A 2020-nucleotide genomic window follows, 5' to 3' on the forward strand; every position below is an offset into this window, starting at 1 on the left:
ACACGTGCCCCGAGCCAGGAAATGGCGAAACAAGAGCCTGCCACGGCCTTGAAAAAACACGATTTCATGGTATCATAATGTTAAGAGTCCCCGCCATGAGTGATAAAAAAAAGATAAAATACTTGAGTTCCGTTTCGCTAAACGACTTGTAAAACAAATGCTGCCAAGTGCAGCAAAAAATAAAAACGCTCAATGCTGATGTGGTGATGCCTTTCGTGCGCCGTCCAATGCACAATCGTAGTGGGTATAGTTGTGTCGGTATGGTATAGTATATGGGTATCATTTACCACCCCTTGGAGTGGTATCCGTCGCTGGCCTCCTTGGAGAAGTATTGGTTCCAGCTGCTCGCGTTCACATCCTCGCTCTTCTTCATGCAAGGCTTCTCAGGGTACTGCTTCAGGTTGGCCACATCGTGCGATGTATGTCGTCGCTTGAGGACGGCATTGGCTGTCGAGGACTTCTGTTGTCGCTCCCAGAGGAGGTGACGTCGAAGAGACTCAGTCAGCTCAGTCGCCAACATATTGCGACGAGTAGTGCGAGGTGACAGCGCAGCTTGAGGCTGGATGTGGTTGGGACCGGTCATGATGGGCTGAGCACTAGACCTAGGGACCTCATGGATAGGCTTGAGACCAGGTCCACGCATGCCCTTCATCATCAGGGGAGCCTCGTCAGAGTCGTTAGGCGAGGCACCCAGTGATGGGCCGTGGGCCATACGAGATCGTGGAATGGCTGAAGTCGATTGGGAAGCGTGGTTACCAAGAGTGCGTGCGCGATCGTTCTGGGCAAGCATGAGGGTAATGAGCGATCGTCGTGAGGTCAAGTTGGCCTTGGAATCCACTCGCTGGAAGAACTTGTCGTCCATGCTGGATTTGCCGCTCTCTTCCATCGAGTCCTCCCAGTCCGAAGAGTCGTCATCGTCATCGATGGCGCTCTCGTCGATGTAGTCGTCGGTGTCTGAGTCGACAGCTGCCTCATCATCAATCGTTCGTGTCATGACATTGTTGCTGAACGAGGCCTGCTTCTTACGTGCAGAGAGGAGCGAGCCAGGTCGTGATGAAGCCATGGCACTCTTGAGTGAGCCGTCCTCTTCAGAGGAGCCACCGATCTGGAACACGGGTTTCTTGATGATGGGAATGATGGGCTTGCTGTTGCTGAGGCTCTGGTCCTGTTCACTAGACGAACAAGAGCCACCAAGCGCAAAGCGAGCGGGCTTCTTTGATTGCACCACCTTGGCAGCAGGCGACGACTTGGGCTCAGGAATTGCGTCTGATGCTTGAGCAGCACCGGAGATGGTTCGAGGAGTGGGAATCTGGGAAGGTGAGAAGCCACGCACAACAGTGGTGCGGGGGAGGCTTTGCGGTGAAGGTTGTGGCGAACCCTCTGAAGCTGTGATGGACTTTGCAGGCGATTGAGACTCGGTAGTAGTAGAGCCAGAACGCTCGAAAGCAGGAGGAACTGGAAGAGACTCCTTGGGGACAGGAGCAACATGAGGAGGGGCCGACAGAGGACCCTTGTCCTTAACAATAGAGACAATCATCTTCTCGAAATCGTCGGAGCTAATGTGGCGTTCGCGCTTGCTTCGGGTGCTGGCGCAAGAATCTTGACGTCGTACACGAGGGCGGGCGATCTCAAGCGGTGCTGATAGTGAACTAAAGTCGACGGCCTCTTCGTCTACGAGAGACTCAACACTGCCAGATAGTTGGGGAAGATCGGATATCCTTGACTCGGAAGGAATGTTTTGGGGGAGAGTTTGTGTAGAGGGTGCTGTCTTTTCTTCGTTGTCGACGACAAAGGTTTCTCTTTGCCACAGTCGCCAGCTAAGGTTCTCTAGTCTTCGACCTTGTTCAACGGAGTCTGCGCACCGAGAAAAGACTGACTGGTCAGCATATAAGCAGCCGACACAAACAAGAGACAACTTACCAGTCCACATGCTATAGAGATTGGCGGGATTGCCAGTATCGACCTTGTGGATGACGTTCGCATCCACTGTCAAGACGTGAGTGTCTAAACGATAGGGCAT

At 53.1% G+C, this 2020-nt stretch overlaps 1 protein-coding gene; it reads right to left on the minus strand.

Moving 5' to 3' along the window:
• Nucleotides 1-283: 283 nt before the first annotated feature.
• On the minus strand, nt 284-2020 carry FFUJ_04325 (uncharacterized protein; the record flags this gene model as incomplete). XM_023572402.1 has 2 exons in its annotated part: nt 284-1872; nt 1921-2020. The coding sequence occupies 2 exons, from the start codon at nt 2018-2020 to the stop codon at nt 284-286; spliced, it is 1689 nt and encodes a 562-aa protein (XP_023426532.1).

The sequence above is a fragment of the Fusarium fujikuroi genome, chromosome FFUJ_chr02 (genome assembly GCF_900079805.1).
Source record: "Fusarium fujikuroi IMI 58289 draft genome, chromosome FFUJ_chr02".
In the NCBI taxonomy this organism is placed as follows: domain Eukaryota; kingdom Fungi; phylum Ascomycota; class Sordariomycetes; order Hypocreales; family Nectriaceae; genus Fusarium; species Fusarium fujikuroi.